Source organism: Catharus ustulatus, chromosome 4, assembly GCF_009819885.2.
Source record: "Catharus ustulatus isolate bCatUst1 chromosome 4, bCatUst1.pri.v2, whole genome shotgun sequence".
NCBI classification, from domain to species: Eukaryota; Metazoa; Chordata; class Aves; order Passeriformes; family Turdidae; genus Catharus; species Catharus ustulatus.
Genome location: NC_046224.1, coordinates 67,672,707 through 67,692,098, shown reverse-complemented (window position 1 = coordinate 67,692,098; position 19,392 = coordinate 67,672,707). Strand labels below are relative to the sequence as shown.

The following is a 19,392-nucleotide window of genomic DNA, read 5'->3' as shown; positions in this document are numbered from 1 at the left end:
GGCCTTGCTGAAATAGTTCTGCTGGTGACTTCATCAGGGCCAGCAATAAAACCTCCTACACCACATAAAGTTCAGAATGATTTTCGGCAAGTTACTAAAAACTTCCTGACTTAGTTTGCTCTTGAAAAATATAATGCATACCATAATTTCTACCTGCAAACAGTCTTTAAGAAGATCAATTAGGTGGTGCTTTGAAATTAAAAAATGCTTTGTACTGCATGGTCTAATTATTATTATGCATCTTAACATTATTCAAATACAGAATACTTCAAAATACTCTTATTTCCATTCAAAGATTTTTTCCTCTAGAAAACTTTGTAGATACAGGAGACTTTTTTTTCTTTTGTAACCACAGTTAATGATATGAACATAATACAATATTATTATGTCTTCCAGGCTTTGTACTTGTGCATTGTTTTCTTTGATTTTCCTTTGAAAGACGGATTCTGACAGTTCAAAAGCTATTTACGCAACTACTTTGATAGTAAACTGACTTGGTAGATAGATTTCACTGTCTGTATGGGTGAGTGTGTACATAAGCAGCCCTGGTTGATGCCATTCCTAGCAGTTTAATGGGGACATGGCAGAGGGATTGAGGAGAGCCTTGCAATAGCTCTGCACCTGTGGAATACACATCCGTAGGCTGTCTGGAAGCAAGCACACTCACTGCCTGAACATTTGCAGCAAAAGCTTAAAATGTCTGTTAAAGAAAATATTGGCTTTCTTGATTTCTCATTTACATTCTCATTCTGTCTAATAAATTATAATAAAGTATTTACTGTTTTGATCGCAAAAGCAGTTTCTTAGCCTTTTTTTTTTGCTTTGGTTCTGTTTTGGGTGGGTATGCCAAGGTTTCTCCTGTTCGTTTTCTCACTTTTAAGTGTGTCATTTGGTCATATTGGTGTCTTCATTCTAATGTTTATTAAAATGTTACTGCCACTGCCAGTCTGGGACTGTGAATCAGAACTACGAATGTGTAATAGTTTATTTCACATTTGAGTAAATTTCTTCTACTACTTAAACACTGTTATGGGTAGTGTTGATCCAAGATGAAGTTTAGGTTTGGCGATACAGAATGCCACTAATTTGAGTCTTGTTTTATTGCCATCTGCTGTGGGTGCTTCATCCACAAACATGGGGTTTTTTTCTGAGTCTCTCTTTGTGGAAATAGAGGATAAGCTGATGCATCTGGAAAGCATCTTTTCTTGGGCCTTTATGCAGTTATCAACCTGCAGTGTGTGCTTTGATTGTCTTTGCCTGAGTTGTTTTGATCAGTTGTGAAAAATCCATGTTTTGCCATTGCAGTGATAGACCGCAGAGAGCACCTACAGCAATCTCCTGAAAGGCAGGTGGGCTGGTGGTTAAAAGTCTTGTTAAACGTAAAATGTGCAATCTCTGTTTGTCGTGGATCTTACGGTAATTAAGAGTAGTTCTTGAGGCAGTCACTGTTCCAAGGCACTCTCCTTTGGCTCCTCACTTTGTAGTTCTGTGAAGTGGTCTAGCTTGCTGTCAAGCTGTTCGCTGCAATGATGAACACTCAGTTTTTTTCTCTCAACCCTGCTGCCTGGCTTTGGCACTGCAACGTGTAAAGGCCAGCTCCAGAACCATTCCCAGCTCTGTGCTGCTTGGATATTAGTAAGGAAGCAGCTGAAGGTGTCTGCTGGGGCTAGGGGCTTGCACCTCCTCCCAAGTTCTAGCAGGGTTAGCAGCCATGTGGATAGTTCATTAATTCACAAGTAGCGTAATTTGAGCGACTGTCTTTATTCTGTTGTTGGCTTAGTTGCTTAAAATGCTGACATGTTTTACCCTGTAAGCTACAGAATTTTTTAAATGGAAATCCCTTAGCTGCCAAGATACTTCACACGATGGTAGGGGTTTAGATCTCATTCAGGTTAACAGAGAGAAAATAGTAAGGTTAGGACCACCATTCTTGTTTACCCCCAATCTACAGCATCTAGAAAAGGGCACAAAAAACAGCTGGAGCTCTTAACTCCGTAGTAATTTTTAATACACCAGGAAGAATTCCTATAACTGTTTTTACTTGTGTAGTGACCCCACTGTTGCCTTCACTTCACTAACTATCCATAACACTATCCATGCTTTGGCTTTCATGTGTTAAGTAAAGTAATATATGATTGGCCATGGCAACTGTGAAATGGCACTTTTGTTCATCATTTCCATGAAGGTAATTATAGAAGAGGTGTGCTAGGTAGTAAGACTAACATAAAAAACTTAAACTAAATGCAAACACTTAACATGATTATCAAGACTGTCTGATTCGAATACTTCCTTTTTTTTTTTTTTCATGTTTACACATTTAAAAGCCACCAGTTACCTGCAAGATATGTCAAAACTATGATTCTTCATCAGTGGGGCTTAACGTGTGAGTAAGACAAGGGAAAATCTGCACAGAACTCACTATCTCTCATTAAAGCCACGTAGCTGATCTTGCCTCTGGTTTTGCTCAGGTCACTTGAGAGTATGGCTATCCAAATACTTATTTTGCAAGGAATTATTACCTCAAATAATTCAAATTATCATTAAGTACTAGTTCAGTTACTGGAAGGATGGCTTAATCCTGTGAAAAAAATGTACCTACTAAGCTGTGTTTTCCAGGAAGTATTCTCCAGCAAATTTTTTTTTATAAAGCTGATGCTGATAAATTTCCCCTTTGGTTTATTAGCAAACTAAAATAGCTTGAGAAATATAATGCAAAAAGTCTGCCTTTTGTCAGACTACTTTCACTCCAGCTGTATAAACCCAAGGAATTATGCATTGTACTTATTAAGTAGGATATAAAGCACCCCTTGTGGTATTTCAGATTTTCCTTAAAAACTGAATAATAATGAAGAGACTGAGTCAATTTGTCCCTGGCTGCATGGCTACCATGTGCCTGTGCTTTTGCTGTCTGCTTTGGCACTTCATTGCACTGCCTGCTTTCTCTCAGTTCATAGAGTCATAGTTTGGGTTGGAAGGTCATCAGGTCCAGCCCCCTGCAATGGGCAGGGACACCTTTCACTGCACCAGGTTCTTCAAATACCTGTCCAACCTGCCTTTGAAAGTTTCCAAAGATGGAACATCCACCACCTCTCTGGGCAACCTGTTTCAGTGTTCTACCACCTTCATTGGAAACAATTTCTTCCCTATATCTAAGCTAAATTGATCCTTTTTTAATTTAAAACTATTGCCTCTTGTCCTGTTGCAGCAGGCCCTACTAAAAAGTTTGACCCCATATTTAGAAGCCCCTTTTAGGTACAGGAAGGTGTCTCTGGAACCTTTTTTTCTCCAGGCTCAAAACTCTGTTAGCCTTTCTGATAAAAGAGGTCCTCCAGCCCTGTGATCATGTTTCTGGCCTCCTCTGTCCCTCTTACACCAAGTCCCATGTTTTTCCTGTGCTGAGGACGCTGGAAATGGATGCAGAACTTCATTCTTGGAATTCAGATAAAGCTGCTCTTTTCCTGGTGAGGAAGTTTTATGCTGCTGTGCAGGTCAGTCAGGGTGGAGAAGCAGTGCAGGAGCTGGATGTCCCTGCCTGGGCAGTGTCAGGTCAGTGGCGCACAAAGCGTCCTGTTCCCTTCCAGGAAGCGCAGCCAAAACTTTGACACACGGGCTTGGATATCAGCACATCTTTTTCTGCCAGTGTTGGTAACCAACCCTGTGATCTCTCTGTCTGTCAGTTTACACATATGGAAACATTTTTCCACCTTTCAGATTAATTTAAGGGCGGGGATTAATTTAACTTTACAAAGTGCTTTTTGATTCCCAACTGAAAGCTGCTGTAGTAGCTCAAAATACACCAAGGAACCAGTACTGACTGAGGAGCTGTGATGTGTGTTGGTGTATTTGACAGTGATTTCCTTTTGCTTACCCTAACTCAGGGACTGAGGCAGTCCTGTGTATTCCTTCTTTCTGTAGGACCTTCTTCCCCTCTCTCTCATGCTTGCATCCACCCCCAGTAAAAATTAGGAATAAAATATCTGCTGAATGAATAAGTACAAAATATTTTGTTTTCAGATGTTTCAGTTATAGTGGCAGTATCAGTGCATGATAGTTTTCATTAGAGGAGTGTTATGGTAAACCCACATGGACAGGTCAAGATGGGCTGCCTTCTAGAATAATAATTCTGCACTCCTTGGAAACACTGCACTTTTTTTCCCAAGGCAAAGCAAATAAAGGGTGGAAGAGTAGCAATAGAAACTTCTGATTAATTCCATGGCCAGGTGGCAAATGCATGACTTGTAGCAGTTCTCTGTCTCTAATGTTGGAAGGAAAAATCATAGTTAGAAGTGTTTTCTTTAGCCGTGATAGTGCTTTAGCACTGGCTTCCATTCTTTCTCACAGCTTTTAGCAGAACAGGTTTAAAGTCCTGTGGTTTCTGTTTCAGTGTGTTTCTCAAGTTTCCAGCTTGTACCACAGTTTTTCTGGGGGCTTTATCTGAGAATATTCTGCTGTAGTTCTTTGTTATGTAGTGAGAATATTTTCACAAAAATTTCTAGAGCCTTAATAAAAAACAATTTAGTTACATTTCTTCTGTCACATTTTTTTCTGGTGATTCTTTGTGGTTTTCCATTTGCATATGTCTGTCTACAAATGGATTTAAGTATTTGGATTTAGCTAATGTAGGAAATGGGATGTTGCTTGGGATCACATCATTGAAATCAAGTAAAAGTAACAAAAACCCAACCAAACAAACAAACAAAAAAAGTAAATTAAGCTATCTATGAAGCAAAGACCCCCCCAGTGACACCTCAAAAGCTGTGGTTCAGCCTTTCAAAGCAGCAGTAGATGATTCACCATTTCAGACATTTCAATCCAATCTAGAAAGCTGTAGTAAATATATTGTAGGGAACATTCCTACACTGCCGGGGAGTAGACTAAATGAGCTATTACCAGCAGCTCTTTTCCATGTCTGACTGATAGTTGGCTAGGAAAATGTCTGCTATAGTCGCCAATTTTTTTTCTTTTTCCTTTTTTTTTTTTTTTTTTTCACTTGGAGAGCACTGGTGACATTGGCAGAAGAATGCTTAATGTGTTTGAAAGAGGTTTGTATGGCAGGGCAGTCCCAAAAGCAGGCTATTTTCAGAGGAGACATTGACACTGATAGCCTTAATCCTTTCCTAAAGGCTTTTTAGAAAGGTTTTCATAGGATCTGACTCATGTGAGAGGGTGTGGTGGTGTTGGGGATGTCTGTGGATTAACTGCTACACATATTTTCAGGTCTTTTAAATTCACAGTCAAATAATCCTACATATATTAAAAGTACCTTTTTTTTTTTTTTGACTGTATGATTTTTTTTTGTTGAGTGTATTTGATTTTTCTGGATGCTTTTTCTTCCCTTTCCTTATAACTACTGTCCTTCTGGGTAGAAAAATAATTTCTTCAGCATTGTTATGAAAGTGAGGTAATGAGTTCCTCTGTGTCTGCTGAGCTCTACTATAAAAAAAAAATCTAACAACAGTACAGATGAGAGTGATGATGAGTTTTGTTAAACTCAGGTTTTCAGATGTGTTTGTAGAAGACTTTTTCTTTCAAAAGTGCATGTTGGTGGCAGCAGTAGGAGTTATTGACAATTTAAATGCTATATAATGTAATCCTAATCAGGGATGTAGATGATAGGTTATAGAGGGATGCTAATACTTACCCTACATCAATGCTTCGACACTTACAGAAACTGTGTCTTTTTCCTAAGTTCCTAAGTTTCCTAATATAGTTGTCTTACAAACCTGGAAGGGTTGATTTTTTGTTCCCCAGCATTTAAAACTTGAAAACTTTCTCAAAATAGGCAGTATTATTTCACTTTATTAATCTGACAACAAGGCAGCGGAAAATAAATAAAAAGGCAAAGAAACATTAAATGGGGGCACCAGATCAAAGCCTGTGTACAGCTTTACCCTCCATGGCTCATTTTCCTGCAGAGGAACAGGTCTTAATGTGCAGCATATTGCAATATGCTGCTGTTGCTCTTTGTTTCTCCTAAAAATTTGCTTACAGTAAAGCCGCAAAATAAAGAGCTGGCTCTCTCTAAATTTCCTCTCTTCTCCTTACCCCTGTTTTTTGTTTTTTTTTTTTTTCTCCCCACCATATGATGCCCAGGGACTCCAGAAAGCCTCGCTGAGAAAGAAAGGCAGCTCATGGGTATGATCAATCAGCTGACCAGTTTGAGGGAACAGCTGCTAGCAGCTCACGATGAACAGAAGAAGCTGGCTGCATCTCAGATCGAGAAACAACGCCAGCAAATGGAGCTGGCTAAGCAGCAACAAGAACAGGTGAGTGATTATTACAGTGGCTTTCAGCTTAAATAATTTTCTAGAAGGACTTTCCAGTAGCTTATCTTTCAGGTTTGATACCCTAAAAGTTGCTCTGCATCCAAAATCTTTTCCATTTTTTCACCAAGTGAAAACATTTGAACAAAAACGTATCAAAATAATGTTTTACTTTGTAGTATATCTATCTTGGAGTTACTCAGAGCCTGGTGCCAATAATGCCAAGGTTATGGGTTCACCTCCTGCATGGCCCATTCATTTAAGAGTTGGACTTGATGATCCTTGAGAGTCCCTTGCAGCTCATAATTTTCTGTGATTCTGTATTATCTTTCAGTATTGTTTGGGGTTTTAAACTATTTGTAAATAAACAGGCAAATTCAACCCTTCTGAATAATCCACTGAAGCTGCTTTAATTCAGTGATAGTGAATAGGTATTAAAAGAGAAAAATGCAGCACTTGGATTGTAATGTGAGAAATGAAAAGGTTGAGTTCTGCCAACTATGGAAAAAAGCAGAGAATAATATAAAGTCCGTGAACAAGTGTGACTTTTTTTCTGCTACCCTTGATAGGCTTGATATTCAGTTCTTGCAAATATGCCCTTCACTGGAAATGCAAACATAGTTTTCTCATGTGATCAGTTCCAATGTGCACACATGGACACACAACATTTTAGGCAAAAACTTAACTTTTCTCGCAGATTTCACTGTGCAGATTTTAACAGAAATTAATGTCCTCTTTTGTACTTGAACATGAGCAGAGAATATTTAGATATCTAGTTTAAAAAGTTATCACAGAATTGCAGCTGTTATGAGTTTCATGAAACTCACAAATTCCTTGAAATCTGTCATAGTTGTCATATTCAGTGTTGGTATCATACTTAAGCAAGTCTTAAGTTTTCTAAGCCACTGCTGATACCTTCAGACATTTAAGCCTTGATTTTTCCCCTGTTTTTAATTATTTAACAACCTTATCTTAAACAAAGGGTATTTTGGCCTCTTGCCTGAAATCCCACACCGGGAGAACAGAAGTGCCTTACCTTAAGCTGGATAATTTGTGTCATGCTGTTGTTAAAACAGCAAAGGTAAATGAAGAAGTGAAGGTGGAATTGGCAAGATTCTTTCGCGAGGAGACATGCTATAGAGCTATTCCCTTTACCCTGCCTTTTAAATTCACTGGTACCACAGGATGGCTGAGGGATTTGAAAGTGAAAAAAAAAATTAAGACAATGGAAAAAGGCAATAAGAAATTAGGATAACTAGGGTTTATTTTAATTGAAGAAATTGTGTATACTTCTGTAGTATTCAGAAATTAAAATATCCAAATTCTGAAAAAAAATAGTGATAAAAATTATTTTTTTGTCTTAAAGAAAGGCTCTAGAAAGAAAACATTTGTTTAATCTCTTAGATGTGGGACTAACTAGAGGTGAGTGTTTCTTATGCAAATAGTCTAATAGTAGAAAGAAAAGAAAATACCTGAAGGGAAGAAAGCACAAAAATTCTCCCAGTAAGTGTGTATAAGTTACCAACTGACCCTGAGATGTGTACTCATAATACAGGGGAAGAGCAGAGCTCTTTCTAATGTTTGTTCTGCTGCACTGGCTGTTCATGAGAGCAGAACTTTTGTGATAACTTAAATGAAAGTTTTTCTAATTTTCTTTGTAAGTTCAAGAATGGTTTATCTCCTCCAGCCTTTAGAACTCTTAATTCCATTCTGTTAATTTCTGCTTTTTTCCTCACGATGTATAAAATGTGTCTACTGTAGCATTTGCAATCATTTAGTGGAGAGGGAGGATGGAAATCCTTATAGAAAATTGCATTTGGCTTAGGGAGGAGACTTAGAACGACTCTGTCCACTTCCATAATCTGGTTTCAGTGTTGAGCCTTGCCTGCCCCCATAGTTTCTTGCAGCTGATACACACATTGAAGAGCCAGTGATTTTTCCAAACTCAGTTCCAGTCTCTTTATGCCTGTTTCTACATTAAAAGAATTACACTAAGAACCTTCCTCCATGGTGTCAGATTGTCTTATTTATTTATTTATTTATTTAGTTATTTACTTCCAATTTTTATTTTTAGCAGAATTTTTGAGCCAAACAGAAGAGTATTTCTGGTTATCCTACTTTTTTGCTTTCTCTACCTTCGTCCACTATTTTTCAGTTTCTCTGATGCTATTGTTCTCTCTTCTGGGGAATTTTAGCAGTGCCATTTCAGCAAGATTTTTGCACAGGTCCTTGTCTTCACGTCACAGCACAACATTTTCCATAAGATTCCTTTTCTCACTAGTATTAGAAATTAATTGTTTCTGAATGTGTGCCCCTTGCTCGAGCAAGTCTCCAGGCTGCTGCCACCTGCCCTTGAAGGTTTCTTAGCTCAATGGAGAGGTTTAAAGAACTAGGCAGGGTTGAAGCTTCCTATGGATGGACTCTGGGAATGATGATCCATATCTCATGTTTCTTCTGTGCAATTTCTTCACAGATTGCAAGACAACAGCAGCAGCTTCTGCAGCAGCAACACAAAATTAACCTTCTACAGCAGCAGATCCAGGTCAGAGACATGTCTCCTCCCATGCCCCTGTTATCTCTCTCTTCCTTTCCCTTTCCCCACTCTTTCCCTCAGCTATTATTGCCATAGTTTCTTTAAGAATCTCTGCAGTTGGCTGGCATCTTGTTTATGAAGACACATGAGGATTTTATCTGTCATTTAGCAAAAAAGATCCGTTTCTGGAAGGCCTTATATGATTAACGTGGTTTTTGTAGGATCAGGAAGAAGATGTTAGAGGAACTGGTCATGCAAGCAAGCATTTGCAGGACCAAATCCTCTTTCCTCTGGGGTGACAAAAGCATTGCCACAAAGAATTTGTTTGGAACTGATGTTCTACGGCTCTGTTTTTGAGGTTTTATTGAAGCAGTGCTCTTCAGTGATTGATAATCAAGCGCATCTTCTTCCCTCCGCCTGAGGTGTTGAAAGTCTGGAAATTTTTATTTGTAGTGAAGTAGTGTGTGAGTGAGAAACTTGGCAAAAGGTTGATTAGAATCAAGCAAGCAACTGTGTAAGTTTTATGTATCTACAGGTTTATTCCCAGTAGTAGAAAAAGTTGTTAAACCAGCATAACCAGTAAGCTTTATTTAGCCTCTTTCTTCCTTAATGTATTCAGAAGTTTCTTTTCATGCCATTGACTGTATTTCATTACTTTTCTTCCATGTGCATGCTCCTATTTTGGGAATAATGCAAATCACTTTGCTTGTGAAGGTTTCCACAGAATAAAAAAGGAGAAGTTTGACTTGTTACAGATGTCTAGGATCAGGGTAACATCTCTGGTTGTTTAATTATGCAGTTTTGTACAGAGCATTGCAAGTTGCTGTAGACTGTGTTCTGTTTGTTCAGTAGCAACAGGATTGTCCTTCCAAAGCTTTTCGTCAGTATTTCAGAGTGAGTTACCTAAAATTATCAATCACAATTGTGACCGTTTTAAGAAAACTTAATTCCAGCCAGATCAGAGGAGCTGTGTGGCTTCATACTAGAAGAAAACTTGGCTCTGTCATTCCAGAGGACATTCTGTCAGGAGTTGGGTATTTTTTAAAAACTCCTGGGAAGGTCCAACCCTCTGTTATAAGGCAACTTCTATACAAGATGTGCTTTGCTGAAAATAATTTTGAGATCGGTAAGGCTTGATTTGGCCTCAACCTCTACACTTTTTCTTCTTCTTTAATTCGTGCGTGGGGGGGATTTTTCTTTATTGCTTCATTTTAATAAGAGTTTAAAAGAAAAACAATAGCAAAATCTGTACAATAGCAAGGAAAATATTTATATTTTTAGCATCTAGCTATAACAGCAAGAGAGGAAGTTGTTTTATAAGCAGTGACTAAAAATAAATTGAAGTAACATAATTTGACCCCAACCCTTTTAAGTTTTAACGCCTTGTAGATAAGAATGAAGTATGTTGTTTTTAAGGTAGTGAAGAAAACCCTGGTTATTGATAATGAGATATAGAGCCTTTCATCTCTTGATCCCTGGTCCAAGCTTGACCTAAGTCAGTAGTAAATGAAAGTCAGCCAACTACCATCTGATAGAAGCTGCAATCCTTAGAAATGATTTGGAAGTCTGTCTCAAGGGATTTCAGATGAAATATTGACCCTGCCGAGGTCAGAATTTCACCTCCAGCGTCCACTTCACACAAACCCCATCAAATTTGTGGCACCCTCCTTTTGGATGGTCAGGCAAGAAAGGTCAAGAATTGAACAGGCAGAGAGAGAATACTGTTCTCTCATTCCCACAGAGCTGATCTGTTTGTAGTGAATTTTTGGTTGTACTGCACAGGCAATCTGGGCAGTTCCATGCCTGTATGATCCTCAAGTCTCATGAACCCTGGCTGAAGCCCATAACTCTGAAAGGAAAAGCATTTAAAAATGAAAAAAATCATTATTGACCATGAATACAAAGCAAAACATTTCTCCTCAATTACTGACTGTCAGAGAAAAAACAATTCTTAAAGAAATCATCCTTTGTATATACATTAAGACAATGAAGTCACCCTAACATGCCCATGTTTAAAATGGTGAGTTTACATTCAGTTTATGGGTTATGGTAGGTGGAAGAAAACTGTGACAAGAATGTAGCTATGAGTTCACCTTTTCTGACCTTACCCTAATTAATCTAACAGGCTTCTGTCACACTGGCCTGAAGATCTGAAATAGCATTAGATTTATTGACAGGAAAATATTCTACAAGGAGTGGATAACTGACTTACATGCAGATGAATGATTATGCTATAATTATGAACACAACTTGCTTACGAAAAACTTACTTGAGCCAATACTCTGTTTCCTTGAGCTTAGAAGAATGTACCTGGCATGTGAGTCTCTAATTGACACGTCTTTTCCAAGCCCATCTCTTCTGAATTAATTGGAAAGTGGTATCACTAAAACAGAAAACAAGGAGTTTGTATAGAGAGTTAAGTAAACTGGAGAAAAGTTGCAGATTAGATTAAATTTGAGAATCTGTACTACCTCAAAACGCCAAAATGGGATCTAGCTGGGATTTTGTGTTTTGTCAAATATTTATAATTTTTTTTCTACTTTTCAGAATGTTTTAGACGTAATTTGGGAAGAGGTTTGAGTTTCTCTGAATAATTAACTAACCGTCCCCCATTTGTTTTTATGCCACTTTGGAATGCATCCTCCCATGCATTCTGCCTAATCTTTGTGTGTAAGGTTTTCACTGGAACAGTTTCTTCCTGCTGAGTACTTGTGGTCTTCTCCCCTGCACCCCTTAGACCCCCTAATCTTGTTTTACCATAAATGGAACTGGAATGTGAGTTTTGACAGCTCTTGTGCATCAGCAACCCCAAAGATTTCAGATTGCATTTTAGAATGGTAGTGATTTGCAGCTGTAGAACAGGCTGATGCCTGGTACAGCTTAGCAGGTTCTTGGATTCAGTTTGGTTTTGTCCTTTAGGGACTCGAGGGAACTCTCTCATTACCTGTTTATCTTTTGTGAGGCCATAATCTGCTCCCTGGTGCCTTTACTCTAGAACCTGGGGAAGTCTGGGGCTCTGTAGCTCTCATGTCATGTGGGCAGAGAGTGGAAGAAACTTGGAAGATGCTCATGATGCTGAGCTAGTCCCCCAGTACACCCCAAAGGTGTCCTTCTCCAAAGGGTGTCTCTGAAACACAAAGTTTGGAGGGGTCATGCAGTTCACTTGCTCAGAGAAAAAAATCTAGCCTGGGATGAAGGGTTTTCTTTGAAGCTCGGTGACAAATGTCACTTTAATTGAACTACATTTAAAATGAAATGTGGTTATTAAAATTCATAAAGCAATTCATATTCAGTAGGGCACTGTTGAGAAAATAGGTCAACCTTGCAGCCTAAATTGTGATAAAACTGATACTGCTAATCTCACAATTTTGTAGAAAACCTGACAATGTTTTATGTTTTTCCCTCAAGCCCCAGCTCTTGGAGTCATGTGATGACAAAAATGCCAGCTTTCATTTCTCCAAAATGTAAACTTCCAACTCTCATATTTCCAGGCAAAATCTGAAACCATGAGCACTACAAGTTCCAAAATTAGAAGGCAAACAAAACAGAGGCCAAATACTGTTTTCTAATCTGTTCTGATTTTTAGTCAAAATTTTTTTTGGAGAGCCAAGCTCAAGATCTTGGAACACTTCAGGTTGCCAGTAATGTAAAACTAAGACCTCAAAGCAGCAAAAACGCTACTTTATAGTGTTTCTAGTGTTTAGACCACAGTTTTGTTTGACATTTTTGGTTTAATATTGTCAGTACTTGGTTACTAATTCGTATTCTTTTCTTGAGTACTTAGCCCAAGAACCAAATGCTTTCTGAAACTTGAGGGCAGTTCCTGCCAGACAGCAACCATTTGATGACAGTGTGTTTTAGGAGAGTGTTCTCAGTTTCCTTCAGAGTTAGAGCAGATGTTTTAATAGGACCCTTTTTTTGTGAGAAAGTTTGGACCTCTGAGAATGAGGGAATCCCAACTAAATTCTGATGCAAAGCTGGAACAAGTGTCTCTGGCTTACTCTACCTGTTACCAAATGCCTGAAATATTGGAATTAATCTCTCCAATGCTAAAGTTGTGTTAAAGAAGTAATAATTTTATTCAGGCCTGAAGGTGCATGCAGGAGATTCTAACCTAAAGTGGGCACATGATTCTGCAAGAGGTTACTTATGTGCTGTCTCTCTGTGCATAGAACAGTGTACCCCATTAGCATAAATCCCACCCCAAGTTCCCAGAGATTGTCCTTTGTTTTGTCTATCACTGTGTTTCTGGGCCAGATGTCTTCTTCTTCTCATCTCCCAACTGTCCTTGCTGAAAGCAGTTTTCACTGGCATTATTTCTCTGCTGAAAATTTCACAGGCACGGTGAGAATTGAATTAACCCTTTTAGTATCGCACCTGCCAGGTGGGATGTGGCTTTGCCAGCTTAGGTGGAAAGTTTGCTGTGGCCTCGATGGCCTCAAGCTTTGCAGACCCTCAGAAATTTGTCTAGAAGGAAGTATGGGCACCACAGCCCTCCGGGCATCATGTGCCTTGGGGCTGCAAGCTTTCCGGCTTTCCTGAATCCCTGCATGTCCTCCCAGCTCCAAAGGCGCTTTCCTCGTGAGTCTGGATCCAGGTTTCTGTCCTCCCACCCTGCTGGCTGTGTCCCTTTCCCCACGAGCTGTGTTGGTAGATGAAGAGGCCTGGCTGTGTTTATGTGTTCTCAAACTAGAATATTCCCATTCTCATTCCCTTCTGAGGTTTAAGATCTTGTTCCAGTTTGGAATGTAATAAAATCTTGGACTTAGAATTTCCTCTAGGATGGCTAGTTCATTTTTCAGCCAGATCTGTTTTTCAAAATGTAGCTATATTTTTTTGGGGAAAAGAAGGATTTGGTTTCTGAGTTACACAGAAGTTCAGCAAAATATTTTTTAAACCTAACATGCAAAGTTTTGAATTGACACAGTTGTTATTGTCAAAACTTTCCAAACAGCAAGAGGTTCTGGATTGATTCCAGTCTTCCAAAACAGTGGCAGAGACCTGCTTTCAGAGTACTTTGGATACCATAATTTACCCATGCAGTTATGGCGATAATTTTTGTTGTTTAGATTTGTTGTTTGTTTATAACTCCTCAGGTGAGCAATCATCTGTTATCCAGAGCTGCCTGCATGATATCTAGGCCTATTTGTGTTCTTTTTGTTTTGTTGAAGTTACCAGTTTCTCACTCTTGTTAGGAGAAAACACAGATTAATTCACTGTACAAAAAGAAATGTGATGATTTTTCCCCTGCCTCAACAAGTTTTCAGTCTTAAATTATACTTCCAGCATGGCTAAGCCTTTCATTTTTTGTCTGTTGTTTAAAAAAAAACTCCAGCAGGCTATGAGCTGTATGAATTAAATCCTTGGAGAACTTTGGGCTTATAATAAGGAGAGTAGGGATCCTTACTTTTAAGCTTTGCCCTGTCAGTGTCTCCTCAGTGCAGCCACAAGGTTTTGGGGCATTTCTTTCCTAGTTCCCAACCTCTCACATGTCTGTAACCAGTTATCTCAAGGCTTTAAAGGGCTGGATATGATGAGTCCTTCACTGGAGACACAAAAATGAACAGCTGCTATGCAAGGGCTTGGTTACTGATTTAATAATGCCTGTTGCTTCTGGATTCCCATTTTCCCTGGGAATTCTGCTCCTCTGAGAAGTCAGTGACAGCAGAGTAGTGATGCTACAATTGATTTGCAAGCCCTTGCAAGGCAGAACAATATTTTCCATAATTAGAGTCTTCTTTGCATATTAGAGAGAGGTGAGGACAAAAGGTTTCCTTGGTAAGACAATAAAGCTGTTGAAGTGAGGGCCTGATCCAACTCCCACTGAACATGGAGAAAAGGCTCTTGTTCATATTAGTGGGAGTTCAATGAGACCTTCCTTCAGTAAGAAACTGTGAGAAAGTATCTTCCTCCTCACTCTGCAAAATATTTTTAGAACAGGCTGTGTCCACTGAAATGGTTTGTTTTTTATTTTGCTTTGCAAGTGTGGATATGACAAACTGTGACTGCACAATCAAACTGAACAGACTCATGGATATGGGGACATTTTGTCCAAATTCATCATGTGTCAGGAGCAGCTGTTTTCCCACAATTTATAAACAGGGGCATACTGGATGCAGTGAGACCCAAAAAGGAGTCACACTGCAGCCTTTCCCATGACTTTGCAACCTCTTCCCATACCACTGACGTTGCCAGCAAAGAGGCAAAACAATTGTTCCTCACAAAGCTCTGCAGCTGATGTCCTATCAGTTATCAGAATAACTTGCCTGTTCCTTGAGCAGAAAAAATCCCTTGGGAAAGAAGTTATTCAAAACCACATGCATGCACAAAACCAAAAACAAACAAACAAACAAGCAAACAAAACCGAAGACAACAACAAGAACAAAAAAAAAACACCCCAAGGCTAGGGGAGGAAATAGGGAAAGGGAGTTTAAAAAAAAGAAAAATCAGTCAGAATGAGCTAATTGCTTTCTGCCCTCTCCACTTCAGCTAATAACATTTGTGTTAGGCTGAACCTGTGGGCCTTCATTTTCTTCCCTTGCCAAGAAAGTTAAATTATGGAAAAGATTGTCAAGGTCTTTATCTGTACTTTTTTCAGCTCAGAGTATCGTTCTGCACCATGGTTTTAACTCTGAAGATGACCTAGCAAGTTTCTACAGGTAGTTTGATCTCAGGCCTTTTCTATACCCTTGTGCTATCCAAATTGGTTGACTGGTATAGTTGTGCCAGTGCAAACCAGGAGTACCTGCTTCATGAGCTCAGTTGGTCAGAGCATGGTGCTAACTTTGCCAGGGTTGGGGGTTTGATCCCCATATGGGCCATTTCCTGAAGAATTGAAATTTTGTGAGTGGGTCCCTTCAGACTCAGAATGTTCTGTGATTCTGTGAATTTGAATTTATTGAAAATGCAAGGGCATGTTTGATTGAGGTAAATCAGCTTTTTTTGCCTTTGTGGAGCTACTTGATTGCAATAGCACATGCTTTCTCCAGTGTTACTGGTCCAAATGTTCTCAAATTATAACACTGTTTTGAACTTCATGATATTTTTTCTTGCCGTTTTAGCATCTTTTCTTAATTTGCTTTCTGTTACTGAGCTTTCAGTGTTCCCATTTTCCAGTTCTCTCACACAATCACAAGGGAAGGCCAGAAACTTTTTTTTATTAAAAACCAGAACACTGAAACACCCAAAATAATCCAGCATCTATGACTGTAAGAAAAAGGCCAACGGTCAAATCCAGTCGTTGCAGCTGGCAGCATTGTGCTCCAAGGCCTCATCTTGGTCTCTCTCTCCTCAGCAGGCATTTCCCTATTTTTTTTTTTTTTTTTTTTATTTTCAGATCCCCTCTCCAATTTCTGCATCTCTCACCCATCAGCCATGACTGTTTTCCTTCACTTTCATCTCCCTGGGACTGAGTACCCTTTCTTATGCAGCTACCCTTTCCCTGCAACACCTTCTTCTTTCTGCCAGCCCTCCCTTCCCATTCCTTGTCTCTATTTCTATGGCCTTATTAATGGTTTTGTTTGGCATTTCATTGGCTCCAGAGCAGCATATGTCATTTTGTGAACGTTTGTATTCAGAATGAGTGGCGTGGGGTGCCGTGTGAGTTCTGTGTGTGTTTGTGTACCCGTGCAGCAGAGGCACAGGAGCAGAAGGTACCATGTGTAAGTGGCTGGAGGAGCTGAGCGTGAACTCTTTATGGCCAGGGTCTTGTCTGTGTGGAATGTGTGTAATCCCGAGCACTTTTGTTGCACAGCCAAAAAAGGCTGCTGCTGCTGCCTCTGCAGTAAAGTAAAGCAGAAGATAACAATAAATTTTTTACTGCTGCCTGGCAGAGGTGTTTAGGATGTGTTTTCTTTATATCTTCATCCGCCCCTAATTGAAGATGCTTTAAAATTGAATGACTAGCAGTCAAAACGTGTTTGCTTCAAACTGAGAAGAAAAATGCTGGTGTCTCTTCTTCCAAACTGATTGCGCTTTGTACACAACTGACAGCCACAGTCACTTTGAGTGACTGATAAGTGGGAAGCTTTGCCACTTATCAAGGAATGCACGCTGAAAAGAAAGGACTGGAGCCGTTCAGATGCTTTGGCATGTTCAAAATAACATCTCACATCAGTCAGGCTCAGAAGCACTAGGAGACATTTCAAAATAAACTTTCTATCTATCTATCTATCTAGAGGCAAAAATTCAATTTAACAGACAAATCTCTGTGTGTCATCGCATTGGCTCTGAAAACAAGAATATCATTTTGAGGGTCACCAGTTGCAAAATTATTCAGATGTGTGCGTAATTGGAGAGCATTTATTGTAGGGTCTCACCCCTCCATAGCAAAACAAATTTTGAAAATTCACAACTGCATATTATTATTGTGATTTCTCTAAATTAGGTTTTGGCCCTGTTGACCAAGTAATATTTAGTTTATGTGGCACAGAACATCTTGAAGGATCCCAAAGAGAATGAAACTCCAAGCTAAATTCAGATCTCATTTGTTTCCTCTTTCAGTATTATATAATATGCTTGGAACAACATGGCTTTTACTCAGAAAATGGTTTTCAAGGTTTCTTTTAGGAGTTACTGTGTTTTGTAGGGATGCATAGCAGGAATTGAGGATGTAATTTTTTTGATAAATGTTTGTTAATGTTAATTTGTAGTGGTATATATATTAGGAGATTCTGACCTGCGAGAGTATGAGGATACATTTTCTTGTCCTGGCTGTAATGACAGTGGTGTGAACCAGTGTAGGGTTGGGCTGGTACACTGGAGGTGATGATGTTTCACCCTGCTTTAGCAGTTTACCTGTTAGATGTGCAAACACAGGTACTTTGAACTGAGAAGGGATGGGAATCTCCAATGGGAGGACAGGGAGACACAAGCAAGTAGTGTATAACAACCCAAAGTGGAATTTGTTAAAAAATGCAGTGGTGATCTGTATCCATTAGCACTACTCAAACAAAAAACTGCTGCCAGGTTTACAACTCTAAAACACTGGGAGTGTTGATGTGTAAGGACCATTATATTTTGTTGTGATTCTAAGCACCGGCATCTCATTCTGCCCAGCTGATTCTATCTAAAATGGTTGCTTTTCTAGCCAAAATGGCTGTATTCGAGATACATGCATTCCAGTGTTGCCAGCAGCACCCATACCTATGTCAAGAGGGAGAAATTTGAGGATCGTTTAGTTCCTATTGCCAATGACTTGCTTTTCTGATTCACCACTTGCCATGTGAAGTGGTCGCAACTCTGTTTTAATGGCTCATTCAAAACAGAGCACTTCAAACTCCCCTGGGATAATGGCTTCAAATGATTCAGAGGGAAAAGCATGGTTCCACTACTGAATCGATACCACTGTCTTCACCACCTTGGATTTTGCTTGGACATTTGGTGTCCAAAAGCTGATGATGCCTTGCCTTGCATGACTTAGAAGACAAGATGAGCTCACCTAAGAGAAGGTGTTCTGTCACTTACCTGCTGCTGAATTGCAATGTACAAATTAAAGTGGAAGGCAGCTAACTGTGCTTGGTGTTTGTAAGAAGAGTAAATGTTAGAAACATGTCATAGTTCCTTGAGGAGTTGTGACTAGAGGGCTGATGTGATTGACCCCTGACTTAAAATTTTGGAGAAAGAGAGGGAAAGGTACAGTTGTCTTATGAAAGTCTCAGTTGAATAAAGATTACCTGGGGGTGATGGGTCTCATGTCATCTATCTTTATTTTGCATCTTGTGTATAGTCTCCATTTAAGTTCACTTTTCACATGAAAGTTGAATAAAATTCGTAACGGTTAAACAATTTTAAGGAATGGTTTTGTATTTTTAGTCAAATTGATTTAAAATACGCTTTGAAGAGAGTTTCTTGTATTTAGAAGTTAAATAAAATATTTTAAGTTCCAAGATAAGCATAATAAAGTTGCAAAAAATAAAATGAAGACTTACATGGAAAGTAATAATAATGAAATGAGACAAATTTAATTCACAGTACTTGGAATTCATAAATATTTGGTACAGTGAGCAAACTAATTTTACAATGTGTGTGTGTTAAAACATTTTTAATCAGATTTGACTTTTTTAAAAGATTATAATGATACTGTTCAGCAAATTATCCTGAAGTTGGAACTTGGATAGTTTCAACAAAATAGCAATTTAAAATGGATTTGGACAGAAATGATCGAAGTATTGCCATACTCCTGTGTGCTGTGAACACTGTGTGCAAAGAAATACATTATTTAGGTAACAAAGTAAAGCATTTGAGAGTTACAAGTGCCAGAATTAGGTGAAATAGATACCTTTATTTTATTCTCATGTCTCTCTGTCATACATGTTGAATAAAAGAATTGTATTCCAGAATTACATGATAATATAATTGTAAACCATACTCACAAGTGGGAAACTTAAAATTATGTTGATAACCTTAATTCTAATATTTCCTAATGTTCAATTCTTTGACTTTTTGTCCAATGCAGCATTATTTTAACTGGTTTTCTATCTGGTTTTGATAGCAGTAAAAGCACGGAATGCTGGTGTACCAGCCACTTACAGTATATCGCCAGGTCAGTTTGAACCCTGAAATGTTGGCCTGGGAGATGTGCAAACTGGCACTTGA

General features: G+C 38.9%; 1 protein-coding gene across 10 annotated transcripts in view; it reads left to right on the top strand.

The window, feature by feature from the left end:
* SOX5 (SRY-box transcription factor 5) overlaps positions 1–19,392 on the top strand; it is a 624,352-nt gene that overhangs the window by 471,471 nt on the left and 133,489 nt on the right. For all 10 annotated transcript variants that reach the window (XM_033057697.2, XM_033057698.2, XM_033057692.2 and 7 more), the window contains 2 exons: positions 6,094–6,266; positions 8,737–8,805. In XM_033057697.2, coding sequence (XP_032913588.1) covers positions 6,094–6,266; positions 8,737–8,805 — 242 coding nt within the window. The remainder of the gene's footprint in view (positions 1–6,093; positions 6,267–8,736; positions 8,806–19,392) is intronic.